General features: G+C 37.0%; 1 protein-coding gene across 1 annotated transcript in view; it reads left to right on the top strand.

The window, feature by feature from the left end:
• ABI3BP (ABI family member 3 binding protein) overlaps positions 1-14,603 on the top strand; it is a 171,029-nt gene that overhangs the window by 36,444 nt on the left and 119,982 nt on the right. Inside the window, 2 exon segments of the mRNA XM_075725367.1 lie at positions 2,733-2,865; positions 13,691-13,872. Of these exon segments, the coding sequence (XP_075581482.1) occupies positions 2,733-2,865; positions 13,691-13,872 (315 nt within the window).

Raw genomic sequence — 14,603 nt, 5'->3', positions numbered from 1 at the left:
TCTTCCCAAACTACCAGTAAGGATTCGTTCATCCATGGACATGTTAATGCTCTTTGTTTCTCATTGGAAATGGTAACTTGTGTGTGGGTGTATATATATATATGTATCAGTAAATCAATACTACTACTAAGTTTGCTGATGCAAGCAGTTAAGGAAAGAGGGATGTTTCTAGCTTAAACTATACATAGCAGAGCAGAAATCTGAATTTGATTCTTGTCTGTTCCAAAGACATTCCATATGACCTTAATCATGTCATTAATATTGTTAGGTTTTAATTCCTTACTTTAATATGGAGATGTCTCTCAGGATCACTGGACTGTTGCAAAGAATAAACTGATAGTGTATATGTATATGTTTATAGTTTGAGATCTTTATATGATTTTTTTTCTAATTCCTGGTAACTGCTTAGGCTTAATTTCTTCTTGTTCTTGGCCAGATGTAAAACAGTATGTCTGGAAAGATTCTGAAAAGTGATTTACCTTTCAGATGCAACATATCAAAAGACACAAAACCTAAAAAAATGCCCAATGCACTATTTGGACATTATTAATTTTTCTATCTACAGTCTACAGAAACTAATTTGTGGAACAAGATTCAGATAATTGACTTTTCAGTCCAGCAGGCAAAGGTATAAGAACAGCTGTTGGTTTAGTGCTAGCTAGATATATGCAAGTCTTTATAGTAGTGAGAATAGTTAAACTGGACACATTAGCAAGAATTGTGGTAGAGTCTGAGTTGCTGCAATTTTAAATTTAAAATTGAAGACTGGTTACATTTCTAGAAGATACACTGTAGTGCAAACTGCAATTCATACAGAGGACTTGTGTGGTTTGTATTCATATAGATCAACATAGACAATCACCAAGGTAATTCCTGGTTTTATAGTGTATAAATCATTGCAGTCTCTAACTGGGAACTAATGGCATAGTAAGAGTCATAATCAAAATCATATGTAGGTCCTCCCAAACCCCAGTATGATTTCAAGTTGTATGAGAGCTTGTTTTTTCTTTTCCTTAAAACTCACATATTTTCCATGTTTCCTCAAAAAGTGATCAAGAAAGAGATTTTGCTATAGATAGCAGATTTGCCAGATAGTTTGGTGAATGATCAAGCTGGTTTTTTTAAGTTTGTCTTTCAAAATGGAGAAAGAGTGTAGGAACTGGTTCAGAGAACAAGAAAATTATTTGGACATTTGCCCTTGTGGAAGTATCATATGTTGTGTCGTACTTCCTCTTAACGGTAGAGAGTGGGGTTTTTTTGTTTGTGGTGTTTTCATGGCAATATATTCATCATCAATATAAAGTAAAAACCCACACAGTTAATGTTTCTAAATGAACACACACAACATTAGTTGAAAGTACAAATCAGACTGTCACTGGGGCTTGTTAAGTGAAGAGATATTAGGGTTCAAAAGACACGAAAAGTTAGATCTGTTTCACAACAGTGAAAAATATAACTCTTAGATCAGTGGCTTATAAACTTTTGGGGAATTTGTGTTCACCTGTACATTTTGTGGAGGTACAGATCCTTTAGATTTTTGAAGTATGTAATGTGATGTAAAGAATATATGAATTTCCTTTAACTAATCATCTTTCAAACACCAAAGGTTCTCATTGGGCTTGTAGCAATCCACAAACTACAGGTTCAAAATAGTTGCTCTAGATAATTTCTTAATTTCCAAGTATTAGCTTTTCAACTTTATTTATTCTTCCTCCACATGAGAGTTGTGCTGCTTCATTCAGACCAAAGTTAAAGTATCATGCAAAAGCTGAACATTTTGAATGTAGTAGGTGGTTAAAAGAGAAAAATCCCAGAGATACAGACTCTGACTTAGATCTGCCTACCGTTAAAAGCAACAGGATTTTTGTAGGTTTTATTTAACTCTTGACAAAGAATGCTGTAGAAAGTATGAATTATCTGTGGACACAATTGCAGTGTTACTGAGAATCCTGCCAAGAAGTTAGTATTTCTGTCACATGCAGAGAGACTTCCTAATGTCCTGAACTCTGTGAAACACCTTCTGCAATGCAGTCCAAGACAGGCAGAGCTTTGAAGTTAATGTGCATATACCTTATTCTCATACTAAGCATACCAAAACCACCCACTGTTCATTTTCAAAACCTAGGTTTAACTAGAACATAGGCTGAAAAAAAGAGAAATAGAAGAAACTTAGACAAAATTGAAACAAAGTTTAGTAAACAAATCTCCCTCCCACCCACCAAATAATAGCAAGACTGCCTTTATGTTTACCCTGGATCTGCAAGTCCAGAAGTGAAGTCTTCCAGTTTCTTCCTAGGCTGAAATACATGCTGTGCAAGTCCAGAGGGGGGCTAAAAAATAGTCTTTCTGAGGCTTGTGTGTCCGATACCTGCTTTCTAAAGCAGTCTCCTAATCTGTGCTCCTGCTGCCTGCTAGCTGCATCCTCCCTTTCTTTATGCCAACTTTGTTCTGCACTTCTTTCTTCTATTCATGCTCAGCTGGCTTTAGAGAAGGAGCAGTCTCCCTTGCAGGCGTTTCACTTGCCTCAATGAGAAGCCAACAAGCAGGTCACAGACACTGTCTCTGCCCCCTTTTTTAAATCATACGTTAGAAATGGTGACTGTGAAAAAGAGAGAGAACTGTTGTACCTTTCCTTTCAAATTTAGAAGAGAAGTAGGTCTTCATTTACTTTATTATCCAACTGCAAAAACTTTCCCCTACATTTGTAACTGGAATTAATGTTTCTTATGTAGGTCGGACCAAGACTCAAAAGCCTCTGCAGCTGGTAGTTGGCACTCTCACCCCAACATCTGTGTTCCTCTCTTGGGGCATCCTAGTCAACCCTCAACATGACTGGACAGCAACAAGTAACTGTGCTAGTGACAGGTAACATAACAGAAAATTATTTTTTATGATGATCATGATTTAATTCAGTGTAGTTATCTGGTGTGGCTGAAATAAGTTTGACAGTGGAAATTAAAAAGTTGGAAGCAATAGTTCTGAATGTGAAGTAAGTTTTCTCATTTACTTAGATTAGTACTTCTCAAGCCTTTACTTGTCTTGAGTGCAAATTTAGTCAGACCATCTACATGCTGAAGTACAAATCTTGCTGTTTCACACTAGATCCTTTCTTCTTCTTAAACCAATGGCCTTGGCTCTACCTGCATTTGTATCTGAATAAATTGAAAGAAACTTGTTATATCATAGGAAATATATTGGTTTAAAGTTGGTAAATAGAAGTAAGGTAAGTCTTTTGTGCTGCTGTGGTGAGGGAATGATGTTTTAATGCTATTTGATTTTTGTTCCCTGTATTTGGTCTTATCACTACACTACTTTCCTGATATTGATACAGTACGGCTTTTATTAATTTTCTTTTGTAAGTAAAAGAAGATCTCTTCTACTATAACATTTTTGTTTTACTGTAATTACTTAATGAGTGGTACAGTACATGGGGAGCTCAGGAAGACTCGCCAAGTAGCAGTTTCAGCAGAAGTCGTAGTGCTGGGTTGCTTCTCAGTTAAGTGCACCATTACATTTTAGGCAGCTCTTGGCAGATGAGTAAAATTCATCTGCTGCATTTACTGAAATTGTTAATACAGATGTTTTCCCTGGTCTGTCATTTCGGTGTTCTCTTTGTATACTTCCTTTTATGACAGAAGAGTTTTTTTGTCTTCATTTACATCATGTGAAGCTCCATTCAACTCAACAGTGTTTTGTAAAACCAAGAAGAAACTTTGTGCACCCGTGGCTGGGATGCATCTACTTCTGGTTTGAAACTATCATCTTTTTGTTCTTTAATGCATCTTTGTATTATTGAGAACACTTCTCTGTCTAATTTTTGTGTAATCTGCAGCTGTCTAATTTAAAATTGAATGCTTACTTTGGTGTTGATAATAAAACTCCCATTGATACCATTAAACTGTATGCCAAACATAGATTATGTTAAAAAACCCATCCCATGTAGCCAATATGACCTTTTTCTTACCAAAGTTTTGGACTAACCCTTTTCAAGCTTAAAATATTTCTCATGAACAAATTTGGATCTTCATCACCAACCAGAATTTTAAACACTATTGAAATAACAATGTTAATGTTTTTTTAGGAAATTTTTATGGAATATTAGGAAATGTCCAAGTATGTAATTTAATTGGATTTTTTCAGTAGAAATAAAAGTTGGTTTAGGCTTAAATTTTGCTCTCTCAATCAAGAAAGAAGCAAATAGTTTCCTGCAGTTAGAAAAAGAAGCTGACCATGGAGGAGCCTGTAAAGCGTTCTGCCCACAACATGATTTTAGCACCATTTTTGCCATAGAACTTATGTTCTCTATGTGCTGTGTCAGCACCAAAGTTACAGCACCCATTGTGCAGTGGAAAGGAAGAACGCTTTAGAAGTGTATGTCCTGTATTAATCCAATTGGAGATCCAAGGCGTATAGTACCCACCACAACGCCTTCACCAGCTTTGGGTTTTCTCCTCAGTAACTGAATATTCTTGTTGGGCATTCATTGACTCAAAGTTTGAACAAACACTTTAACATAGTATGTAATGTTTTCCACTTAGCGCAGTGCTACTGGTGTCTTGCTGTGTTTAGAATACATTCTGTGTTTGCTACTCTAGTATGAGAGACTTGCTTTTACCATGTCTTTGTTTTAAGTAATGGCGTGCATCTCCCAAAATTCTGGTTCTTTAGTTAAGTGTTTTTTGGCCCAGTTAGCTGACTCCTCTCAGGTGTTTACTTTTAACGTACCCTCCATTTTAGTGAACGTTGTCAGGCTGTACTAAAGTACTGCCTATGTATTTCCCTTTTGCACCCATAAGAGGAGCCTATAAGAGTTGTATTGTTCATTTGGTTTGAATATGTCCCTGTACTTCAACTCTAAAGATACACTGACACTCATGAGTAGCTAGTTTAAAAACACTTAAATCAGATATACAAATGGTCGTATCAAAGTATGGGTATATACCTATAAGCAGATTTCTGTTTTGCAGTCAATCATAGCAATAAATTTAATGAAGGGGAAAAAAAAGGAAATCACTTAAGTGGTGCTCTTATTTTGTTTGCCTTTACTGGACCAAAACGCCTGTGATTTGTATAAATGATGAGAACAGTTTCCACATGACCATGGTGTGTATTTCTATAATTCTAAGCAGAGATGATTCAAACATATTTCTAGTCAGTGTATAGAAGAAAAATTATTAATTTATTATAATAATTGGAATGATAATTGATAATGTATGATAAGAAAAAATCAGGAAGTAGCCCGTCCTTAGCAAGTTAGCATCATGTTAAAAGTACAAGACTTAAAATCAGATATCGGATTCATCAACATTTGTATCTATTGCAGGGGCAGTCCACTTCACTTGATCCTTTTTCATCTGGCTTGTTCTCCTTACTGTCACATGTTGAAATGTACTGTTAATTATCCTCAGGATTGTTGTATAGTGACTAACCTCTAATCTTTGACATTGGCAGTATATGGCAATTATGACCTCTTAACTCAATTCTGTCAGTTAATATCCCACCAAGTTTTTAGATTTGTAACTCTGTATGACCTGAAATGGAGTCACTGTTCTCGGCCTCAGATTTTACCATCTCTAGATGGATGTTAGGCTTTTGTACAAATGTTGCATAATATAAGTTAGTTGAATATGTCACTGACTCAGAAGATGAAAACCACATGGAACAGCATGGATCTGTTGGCCAAGACTTTCTCTAGTGCAAGTCTGACCTCAGTGGGATATTCCTTAGAAGGTCTGGTTTTGTGAGCAAAAGAATTTTGAATAAGATGTGCCATGTTCTCAAAGAGCATTGGTATCTTTTATTGCTTCAGTGAAATTATTGCTTGCTTATTGAGGGCACATAGCATTCTTCTGTACCTACAAAGTGCTTTTTAAGAAATTGCAATGAAGAAAAAGTTACTATGCCATTTTTTGACAAACCATTCTTTGGTTGCTTAACTCTAGAAATTAAGGGCATAAGCTAATAGCGTGCTACATATTTCCTGCAAGATAACCCCAAACCCTAATTCCTTGTGGAAGCAAAGATAATCACTGCCATTTGTGTGGACCAAAGTTCTTTGCAAGGTCAAATTTTAAAGCCTCCTTGAAGTGGCTATCATCTCTGGTCAGAGCCTTAGCACTGGAATGCAAAACAAAACAAAACAGAAAGACCCAAACTAAAAACCTCAAGTGATTAGTTTTATGTAACGGGTGAAAACTACGTAACACCAGAAAGGTTCCACCAACAATGTGGAATTAGCTTTCTCAGCATCTTCTGTTTTTTCACACCAGTATGAGGTAGTTGATGAGGGAGGATGGCAAAGTCATGATAACCTGCTGCACAGTCATGTTCACTTCCTCATTTTCTATTTCCAGGAGAGTAGACGGGCTTGGTTCCTCTCTACCTTTCAACATTCAGATAACGATTAGTGGACAGAGATGTCATAATAAACATACTGGGGCTATGTTTACTGTCCATTTAGGTCTGAAAAAGAGAGTATAGACTATTGCACAGACTTCTTTTGGCCTTTCCTTTGGTTAGAACAACTCCACAGATCCCAAAATGGAGCAAGGGGTCAAAAAAGGAGGAATCTGATCTTCAGTTCTTTGGGCAGGGGGAGCCGGGGGAAGGAACAGAAAAAGGTTTTTCCATGCAAGACAAAAATAGGGTTTGTAGATAGAATGCTATATTTTACTGTATTGAGTGGATTGTATAGAAAAACAAACACGCTTTCAGATACATGTGAAATAGAAATTTTAAACATGAAGGTATGGGTTTTTTTGGTGAAATACATCTAAGTTAAGAACTTTGACAGATTCACATTTATATTGTTTAAATTTGTTTGCCTGTGACTTAAATGTTCTCATGTCATATTTGCAAGTAGTACAGATTTTGTGTTTTACTTAATTTGTATCTGATGCTTTTTAAAAAAAAAAAAAAAAAAAAAAGAGGGAAAACCAGAGAAGAATCCATACTTACTCTTCATGTTGTACAACATATAGAACTAGGTTTTTTAAAACCCTAAATTCAGAAAGATATGTGCATGCATCTCCTTTTTTTGCCTATCTACAAATCTGTGTTACTATGCAGCTGCCAAATTAATCCTACTTTGTGTTGCAAATATCACAGAAAATGCATTTTAAACTTAGCAGAATTTCTTAAGGAAAATATACTGTAGCAAATAAACTTTTTGAGTTTCAGGTGCTCCTGAGTTACTTCCCTGGGAGTGTATGCTGAAAGCTTGTTTAAACATGGAAAGATATGTTGGTGGTCAGCCTCTCATTCTTCAGAACCCCTAACTCTTCAATTAATTTTGGTCGTTCTACTAAAAAATTTGTGTGAAAAAAGTGAATGTTAATGATCATGTAAAGGTGAAAACTAAATTAGAAAGCGCTTTGCAGACTTAACTGATAGCCATCAGTGATGTTATTCTTTCCATCTTTTTATATATGTCAGTGTCTGTTACTTTAAAGTAGACTTGGCAACAAAAAGGAAACAATATAATCAACATCATGTGCCAATTTGTGAAACACTCAGTATCTGAAAAATTGTAGTTCAAACCATTTATTTTATTACTTTCTAACACTAAATGGATGCTCTGCTTCCAATGAAGTCTAACTATAAACAAACAAACAAATATATGTGTATGCTAATAGTCTTTTTTTAAAAGTCTGATTACATTCCTGTGCACAAAAGTGCAATAACTTTTATAATCTTTTATCTATGGTAACACAAAATCACAAAGCAGGAATGTTCTTATATCTCCAAGGCTTAATTGTTTGTTTAGTGTTATGTGTGACTAAAATAGTCATGATTAAATTGTTTGGAGTTTTGGTTTGGATCTGGTTCCAGATAAACCCATGATATTTATACAAACTGACCTACTCTGGAAATCTCATAAAACCATCTGCCTTATAAGATTTCCAGTATCTAATTTTTTGTGCCCAATTATTTGACTGTGCAAGCATTTTCTGGGAATCTGGCTGAAAAGAATTTTGGTCAACAACTGGAAAAATAGCACTGGAATTCTTGGCAGGATGGTGTAATTCATACTGATATATGAAAACTTAACATTTTGCCTATCCATCCTAGAATTTTGCTTCTCTTAGCAGTGAGAGAGATTTGCTTCATTTCAAAAGCAAAAACCCTGTGGGCTGCTTCTTTAAAATGCCATCATATTTTGATTTCTTGTGTAATTTTATAGGCTAGCTCTAAGCTGAGAAAGAAAAGGTTTCACTGTCTTGCATTGTGGAGTTTAAAAAAAAAATATAAACTGAACATAGAAAGGATAGAAACATTCTTTTGTATTGGGCTGATAGTCTTTTACGTAGACTTTGCAGATATAGTAATCACTACAGTGGTTGGCCTATGGAATAATACCGTACTCTTGTGGCTTCCATTAAATGGTGAGATTGGTTTTGCTGCTTTTATTTCTGCTGTTATTTCACATTTTGTGTGCATCATAGGTGGAGGCAAGTGAAGTCAGAATACTGTAAAAGAATACTTAAAGCTCTTTATATGTAAGAGTTTCAAGAAGAGAGAGTTCTCTCCTAAGGAAGCTGGTGGCTCATGGCTCAGATGGGCATACTCTTTGCTCGATAAAAACCTGACTGGATGGCCAAGCCCAGAGAGTTGTGGTGAATGGAGTTAAGTCCAGTTGGCGGCCGGTCACAAGCAGTGTTCCCCAGGGCTCAGTTTTGGGGCCAGCCTTGTTTAATATCTTTATCAACTATCTGGATGAGGGGATTGAGTGTGCCCTCAGTAAGTTTGCAGATGGCACCAAACTGGGTGGGAGTGTCGATCTACTGGAGGGTAGGATGGCCCTGCAGAGGGACCTGGACAGGCTGGACCGATGGGCCAAGGCCAACTGTATGAGGTTTAACAAGGCCAAGTGCTGGGTCCTACACTTGGGTCACAACAACCCCATGCAGCGCTACAGGCTTGGGGAAGAGTGGCTGGAAAGCTGCCTGGCCGAAAAGGACCTGGGGGTGTTGGTAGACAGCTGGCTGAACATGAGCCAGCAGTGTGCCCAGGTGGCCAAGAAGGCCAACAGCATCCTGGCTTGTATCAGGAATAGTGTGGCCAGCAGGAGCAGGGAGGTGATTGTCCCCCTGTACTCGGCACTGGTGAGGCCGCACCTGGAATACTGTGTCCAGTTTGGGGCCCCTCAGTACAAGAAAGACATTGAGGTGCTGGAGCGTGCCCAGAGAAGGGCAACAAAGCTGGTGAAGGGTCTGGAGCACAGGCCTTATGAGGAGCGGCTGAGGGAACTGGGGTTGTTTAGCCTAGAGAAGGGGAGGCTGAGGGGAGACCTTATCGCTCTCTACAACTACCTGAAAGGAGGTTGTAGTGAGGTGGGTGTTGGTCTCTTCTCTCATGTAGTTAATGATAGGACAAGAGGAAATGGGCTTAAACTATGCCAGGGGAGGTTTAGGTTGGAAATTAGGAACAATTTCTTTATGGAAAGGGTAGTCAAGAATTGGAACAGGCTGCCCAGAGAGGTGGTGGAGTCACCATCCCTGGAAGTGTTCAAAAAATGGGTAGACGTGGCACTTTGGGACATGGTTTAGTGGGCATGGTGATGTTGGGTTGATGGTTGGACTGATGATCTTAGAGATCCTTTCCAACCTTAATGATTCCTAGTTTTTACTTTCATTAAAAAATAATCCAGCCACTAAGCCAGGAAACATGAAATTATTACTCTACCCTTAATTTAGTGGTGGACTTGGTGGTCTTAGGTTAATGGTTGGACTGGATGATCTTAAAGGTCTTTTCCAACCTAAACAATTCTATTCTATGATTCTATGAATGCAAAGATTAATCATACCATGGTGTTGCACAAATGCACATGGAGAGAGGCTGTCTTGGCAAATATAGGCTCTTTATTTCCTTCCCGTGATTTTTTTTTTTTTTTTTTTTTTTTTTTGGTTGGCTTTATTACATCAATTAACTCTGAGTGGAACAGTATCCCTCACGGGCTCATGATACCTTCCGTTTAAATTGTTGCAGTTTATTATCCTTTCAGTTGTCTCGTAAAAAGAGAGGAGTTAAATTTTTCCACAGTCCCCATGGTGGTTTGCTTGGAGGTATCTTCTAGTAAGTGAAGCTTTGTCTGTTAGGGAGAGAGATTGATTTTTATGGAGCTTAAAAAAAGAGGTCTAATGTTTTATAGAGTGCTACCTGGACAAGAAGTGAAGTGAACCCTGAAATCTTTTGATTACTATTTGTTGTAAATAGGAATTCAAGTGCTATTCAATAAACATTGTTCTGATAAAAGTACCCTTTTCATATCCCGACCAAAACAAATAAAGAATCAAAATTAAAAGCACTTAAATATTGCCAAGTCTTTATACATACTGAGAATTTAGATTGAAATAAATTCTCACCCAGTGTAACTGGGTGTGCCACCTCCTTGCTGAAACATCAAACTAGTATTCACAGCTGTGAATACCATTCCTGGGACTGTTCTGATTACACTTTACTTGAATAGTGTATTACTTTCGTATTAGCTATTAGGGCCCTGCAGCATGCAGTCAGTTTTTCATATTCTTACCTCACAGAGATAATGGGAAATGTTTTATCTGAGAAACAGTGTAGTGTACCTTTCCCCTCTATGTGAGTGTGGCTGTACTCCATTTCAGCGTGCCTTCTCTCATTTTGGGGGGAATCTATGGAGAGGTTTCTCTAAATGGTTGCAATCCAGGAGAAGCAGTTTTGCAGTTTCTGATAAACATAGCAGGCCAGCTGTGCAAGTTTTGTGTATGTATGTCACTGCCACAAGAGGACTGATACACATGAGTGGTGACTGGATTTTAGTGCTTTCTTGTGTCTTCAATTAGATGTGTTGATTGTTTGATATTGTATTTTTCCTGAAATGAAGGTTTGAAAAAGGGAGAAACTAAAATGACAACAAAATATAATCAGCAGAGTGTTCCAGGCAGGCACTGAAATTGCACTGTATTTGGCAGCTTGTTGGTCTGGTTTAACAATGAATTGTTGTTCTTCAATGACAAAACTTGGCATTTCTGAATTCATACTCAAACAAATGATTGCATTTCCCCAAAAGTGTATGTTGTTTACAATTTGGATATTTTTAATACTCAAACGATTGTGACTTGCAAATTGTTAAGTGGAACTTCATTTTGTTTGCTTTCTATTGAAATTGAGGAAATTCTGTCATCACAGTCAGTGTTTTTAGTACTTGTGGCAAGTTTCCACTGAAACAATTACACCCTTGGTGAAGTTTTTACAGGCTTGAAAATCTTGGAGTTGAGAGCACATTTCTTCTGTGCTGTGTGTTTCTATTTCTAATCGCAGTTTGGCACAACTATGAAAATCTTCTTGTCAGATTTCTTTAATAGCCTTGAATTTTAGTGAAAGATGTTTTTTGACATGCAAGTGTTCTCGGTATTTTAATTCATGTTAGGGAGAAGGAATTTGCAGGTGTGGAGACAGCATTCAAAACCAGAACATTTTCTACAGTAGAAGCAAGTGGGAGCAGCCACTTAAAAGCTTGTCCATTATGAACAAGTTTTTGATGGGGTTTTTTCCTCCTCATTTCTGATGCAGCTGTTCATTTAGACTGTTAAGAAATGTATCAGTATACTGTTTACTTTCCATCACAATCACTTTATTTCTACCCCATTCAAGTAAAACAGGTAGAAAAGGTAAGGATGAAGATGAAAACAAATGAAATCTCCTCTTTCAGGCAAGCTGGGAAGAGGGTGACTACTTCTACTTGTGATTCACATTTTGATCATAGATCAATCTATACCTATTTTAAACCCCTCTTACCAAGAGACTTTATGGGGTCCAGCAAGATGCATTTACGTTGCAGATGGGATTTGTTTATTACTGTTACGTCATTTACAAGAGCGTGACAGAGATTTCAAGTAAGCTTTTCTTCTCTGTTAATGTCTATGTGACTATGTATGAAAGGATTAAGAGGATAAATGAGGAGAAATTTTCCTCATTTCAATGTTGTTAATAATTTCTTTTTAAAAACATTCCTTGTCAGTCCAACTGATAGTTAGATCTTACATTGCTTGACATGAAATTTGAGTAGATCACAGAAGTAAGGATGCAGATTATTACTTGGTACTCCAGGAATTGATAAGAAGAGAGGATATTCACTACTTAGCATATTTCTTTCCTTTCCAAGGTTTGGGTTAGACTATGGCGTGTTTTGAATGCAAAGTAGTACAGCTAATGAAGAGAGTTATGTGAGCCAACATTAATATTAATTTTGTAACCTGGTGGAATACCTGAATGAGCTAACTGTAGCAACTAAAACAGGAGAACCTATATTTTTGGTGCCAGGAAAACAAATTTGACATTTAGGAGATAAAACGTGAATAAAGTGAATCTTTGTGTATGAAAACATTTTCCATGATTGGCACTTGCCTTGTCTTAGGTTGTGTTTTAATAATGAAATATTTCCCTGTACTCAACAGTCATCTTCCACATATACTCTGCCCTGGAAGTGCTCTTCTGTAACTTTGGCAAAAGCAGCTTTATGCATTGACAGTATTATATTGGGTCCATTAAGTCATTTTAATCTGGATCTTTGATACCTTCCAGTTGATTAAAGGTCCCTTCCTTTCTCTCCATTTATTTTCTGATATAATACCTGGATTAAATCTCACAACCCAAATTTCTTTTCCTTCTGAATGATTCTTGGGCATGTATGTGGGGTTTTAGAGATGTGTTTGTTTTATGGTCTTAATTTGCTTTATTGAATTGTGGACAAATACAATTGGACGGAATTCATCCTTTTTCAGCTGATGTAAATGTAAGATGGATATGGACAATGGGTATGGTTTATTTATGTTATGTGTAAAAACTTTCAGTAATACTTGGATTAAAAAGTTGCCAAATCTCTCTGAGATTTGTTTTTACAAAACAAAAAACCCCACCCCAGTCTGGCAGTGATACAGTATGTATATTGAAAATTAGACTGTATCAGGCAGTGGAATTCTTATGCTGTAACTCTCACCATTTACACTGCATTGTTTTATACTGGTTAGCACCGCAGTTGTATTTCTTCAGGGTGGTGCTGCTTAATTGAATTGGGCAATTTCTGTAGAAATATTTTTTAATTTCATAATCTGTTAGCATTCATCACGTTATTGATTTAAACTGCTGAAAGTAATGTCTTGGTTTACTTTTTTGTTTGAAATGTGGGCAATACATAATGGGATCACTGTATGAGGAATGTATTATATAAATGCCAACTATTACTGGGTTTCCCTTGAGAATATTTTTGGACTAATTTTGAGGGGAACACCTTCCCCTGGGCGGATATAGAAGATTTTGAGAAATTGGTTGAGGCATCCTGACTAATAGACTCATGATTCAATTGACTAGTTCTGGCATATGTCAGAATCGCAGAAACTGCTTGCAAAATGAACTTGCAGTTTGTGGTCAGAACCACACACACCCCGTTGGTTGTGAATAAGGAGACTGTTCTTTTGCTCTTTATATAATATTCCTAATGTTGGGGTCTGTATGATGAGGAGCATATATGTATCTAGGAGATGACTGGGCTAGCACTGTGTTTGCAGGGAAGATATACTGTTTCTTCTGATATTTGATAACCATAAGGGGCCAGAAAGAACAAGAACAATGGTGGGTAGAAGTCATTTTAGTAATTCCTAACAAAAATGGTTGTAGTGAGTTTCTTTGCGAATAATTTGTTGTTGTTGTTGAGCAGGTTCTATACAGTTCGCTACAGAGAAAAGGATAAAGACAAGAAATGGGTTTTTCAGCTTTGCCCAGTTACAGAGACAGTGGTGGACAATCTGAAGCCAAACACACTTTATGAATTTGGAGTTAAAGACAACGCAGAGGATAGTATTTGGAGCAAGACTTTCAATCATAAGACAGTTCTGTCTAGTAAGTATTTGGCAATAATTAATCAAATAGTTACTCACTCTGACAGCATTTTTTCCTCTATTGTGGTATTACTTAAAGTAAGCTACTGACCAGGTTTTTGTTGTTTAAATGCTATCCCTTATGCCCCTAACAAATTATTTAGGAGTTGGTGAAACTAGAAATAGTTGTGTTTGAAAAACTGCCACCTACTCTTCTGAAAGATGGTCTTTTCTCAGGTTGGTAGAACTGCTGCAGGTTCTAGAACTCTAACAGTGATCAATTTAGATACACATGAAGTGTTGAGCACCTATGTCTGTACTTCTGACTTGGATTCCAAGCTTTTTCCTTGGGCCTTGAATAATAAGAGCATTACTAATTTGAGTTGAGGGAAAATATTATCCTTGTTTGAATCTTCTTTTATATCTGCTTTTACGTTCAAGCTGGTTAAAAGCTAGACAGTGCTCGTCCTATCCAGCATGCATCACAACAGGCCCTTTATGACTCTGCTGGAAAGTTGAATTTGAAGCTAATTTTCAGTCAAGAAATTATCAAATTGTGTTTGAAGCATACACTCTCATGTATGCTTTTGTTCGGGTTTTCATGGAGGCAGTGTATGGCATCTCTGGCTGTTCTCTCAGTCATATTTTAAGCTTTTTCTCTAAAGTCCCAAGACAATGCAGGCAAAGTAACATCAAGTTAACCTTTGAAAGAACATGTACTGCTCAAAGAATCACTGCTCTCAATGGAGAAAA

The sequence above is a fragment of the Pelecanus crispus genome, chromosome 1, assembly GCF_030463565.1.
Source record: "Pelecanus crispus isolate bPelCri1 chromosome 1, bPelCri1.pri, whole genome shotgun sequence".
Lineage (NCBI taxonomy): Eukaryota > Metazoa > Chordata > Aves > Pelecaniformes > Pelecanidae > Pelecanus > Pelecanus crispus.
Note: the sequence above shows the minus strand (reverse complement) of the source record. Positions and strands in the feature narration are given on the sequence as shown.